Raw genomic sequence first — 2,682 nt, 5'->3', positions numbered from 1 at the left:
ATACCACTAACAGTTGACTGTGGAATATTTAGTAGCGAGGAAAATTCACGACTGGACTTATTGCACAGGTGGCATCCTATCACTGTACCACGCTGGAGTTCACTGAGCTCCTGAGAGCAACCCATTCTTTCACAAATGTTTGTAGAAGTGGTCTGCATGCCTAGGTGCTGGATTATATACACCTGTAACTATGGAAGTGATTGGAACACCTGAATTCAATGATATGGATACTGCACATGTAGGAAAATTGGATATAAGTGGTTGTGTAACACAAAACTCAGAGCCAGAAATATAAAAACACTATGTGAGAAATACTATATATATATATATGTCACTACAGGTGAAGAATTACAGTCAGAATTACAATTATATGACTCAATTCTATCTACACAGTCACAGCTTCAGCACAACGACATGATAGTGTGAGAAATTGAAAAGTTCACCTGCTGTGTTATGATAAAAAGCTTTAAGGCTTAGCCAGTTACCTTTCACAGAGCAATTTGTGCATATTTTGCTGCACGGCCCAAGGGAACACACTTGGCAGCACAGATAGTCAGCAGGAGACGATCATGAACTGTGGCCTCATGCCATTTCAAGACATCGGAGCGGAGACAGCACCATACTGAGGTTATGAAAAACATGACTGGGGGTTACATCTACACCACGTAGGTCAAGCTGATGTTCTCTCTCTCAGTACACAGTTGACAGAATTGAATGGACACTGCTGACCAAAAATACAAATGCACAGAAGATAGTGTAGAGGAGCCAAAATGAGCACAGCCTAAGGAAATGCATTGTTCCTTTTGTGTGTCAAGGAGAAGTACTGTAAGAGGAAAACACCGCACACACTATCACAACATACCGTGACACCTGCACAGTAGATATAGACAGACTCTGCCTCCTTGCAGCTTCTCCATGCTTTTTGGTTTCATTATGTTTGGCTTTTGGCTGCCTCCTTAATCAGTCTAATCCCTTTATTCAAACATTATGACATATGACGGTCTGTTGATCAGTATCAAAGCTTGGCTGATAGTCATGACTGCATCACTGCATTACTGGAAACCACAGTGGCAAGAAAAGAGCAAGAGACGGAGAGAAGAAAGAAGGAAAGAACATGTACAGTTGCTGTCATTCCCAATCGCTTCCACTTTGTTATAATACCACTAACAGTTGACTGTGGAATATTTGAAGAAGAGAGAAGAAAGAAGGAAAGAACATGTACAGGACAAAGAAAATAGAGACAATGAGTGTTTGTGAGAGAAAGAAAGAAAGTCCAAGTATGATATAGTGAAGGAAGGGTGATCCTCTTTAGGGTGTTGGCACATACAGTCATTCACTGCAGTGCACATTCTTTGCAAAACAACTCCTTCCGTCTATGATTCACTGGCAGTGAAGCATAAAGAACACATGTGGAACAGGCCAACGGTGTGTGAGATAGCAGTCGCCCTGCTGGGCAGCCATGTTTCCAGAATAATAATGGAAATCACAAGTAATTAGCCTACCACTTAGTCTGGGACCTGAACGAAATGAATGCTTGAAATGACAATGGGCACAGGTAAAGTGGTGAAATCAATCTGGTTAAGTACACACACTCAGTTGGTAGTTTTTCTTTTTTAGGTACACAACTAAAATTAATGTGATAAACCCTCCCCTCATGAAGGTGATAATGTTCATTTTATGATCTGACTATTTTAGGGAGCTGTTGATTCAGTCATTTTGGAGGCTTTTGAACAGTACCAAGTTATACATAGAGGTGTTTCTGTTCTTCATGATAGCCTATAAATAGGGGGGACAAATTAAAAGAAACTGCTATATAAAGCAATACAGTTCAAGGCCAGTACAAACTACATATATACTGTATTTAGCATAAAAGGCATAACACCACTTGACTTTTGTTAAACTTGCACCACTGCTGGTGGAAGGCAGCACAGCCAACTGGAATAATCACAAACAAGATGTACAGAAATCATGCGTAAAACATTTGAGATGAACGTGTTTGGGTGACGCTGTTATCCTATTTCTACTATATAATATAATACAATATAATATATATATAATCTGTGTTTGTGTTCATTGCTTCTTTTATGTCTAAGGTGTGTCTGCATTACATTCTAGCTCCATAGCTCTATAGACGTACAGCGAATACTGTATACCCATACCACAGAGTAATACACACACATTGGCTGTTAATTTATTATTAGGCTACTTCTTAAAAAACGATTAAAAGCTGGGTAGGTGTCTCGGGGATGATTTATCAATCATTTGTTAAATATTGTTCTTGCATCATTTCATAAGCCCACCTGTCTACAGCTATCGCAGTCATGGAGTAGATGCTTGCAAACACTGATGTGACGGGGAAGAAGTTGTGGAATTTGCAGTAGGCTTCTCCGAAGTACCACTCCCCGTGGGCAGCGTAGATAAAGTTTATCAAAGTATTAAACGCCGCCATTGATGCGTCCGAAAACGCCAAGTTTAACAGGAAGTAGTTCGTCACTGTCCTCATTCGCTTGTGGGCAAGAATGATCCATATCACGATAAGGTTTCCAAACACAGCCACCGCAAGCACGGAGCTGTAGGCAACCGACCAGAGCGCGACGCGCCACGGCGGCTGTACAAACTGGTTGGTTAAGTTGGACGTAATGTTGGATCCGTTATGCGAAGTTGCCATCCTTTTCTCTTTCC

The 2,682-nt window shown here is 40.9% G+C and overlaps 1 protein-coding gene across 1 annotated transcript in view; it reads right to left on the bottom strand.

The window, feature by feature from the left end:
• The window catches only part of tacr3a (tachykinin receptor 3a), a 28,480-nt gene extending 25,812 nt beyond the window's left edge, over positions 1-2,668 (bottom strand). The window contains exon 1 of the mRNA XM_020601995.1: positions 2,301-2,668. Within this exon, the coding sequence (XP_020457651.1) occupies positions 2,301-2,668 (368 nt within the window). The remainder of the gene's footprint in view (positions 1-2,300) is intronic.
• Positions 2,669-2,682: the final 14 nt, after the last annotated feature.

The sequence above is a fragment of the Monopterus albus genome, unplaced genomic scaffold (assembly GCF_001952655.1).
Source record: "Monopterus albus unplaced genomic scaffold, M_albus_1.0 scaffold54.1, whole genome shotgun sequence".
NCBI lineage: Eukaryota > Metazoa > Chordata > Actinopteri > Synbranchiformes > Synbranchidae > Monopterus > Monopterus albus.
Note: the sequence above shows the minus strand (reverse complement) of the source record. Positions and strands in the feature narration are given on the sequence as shown.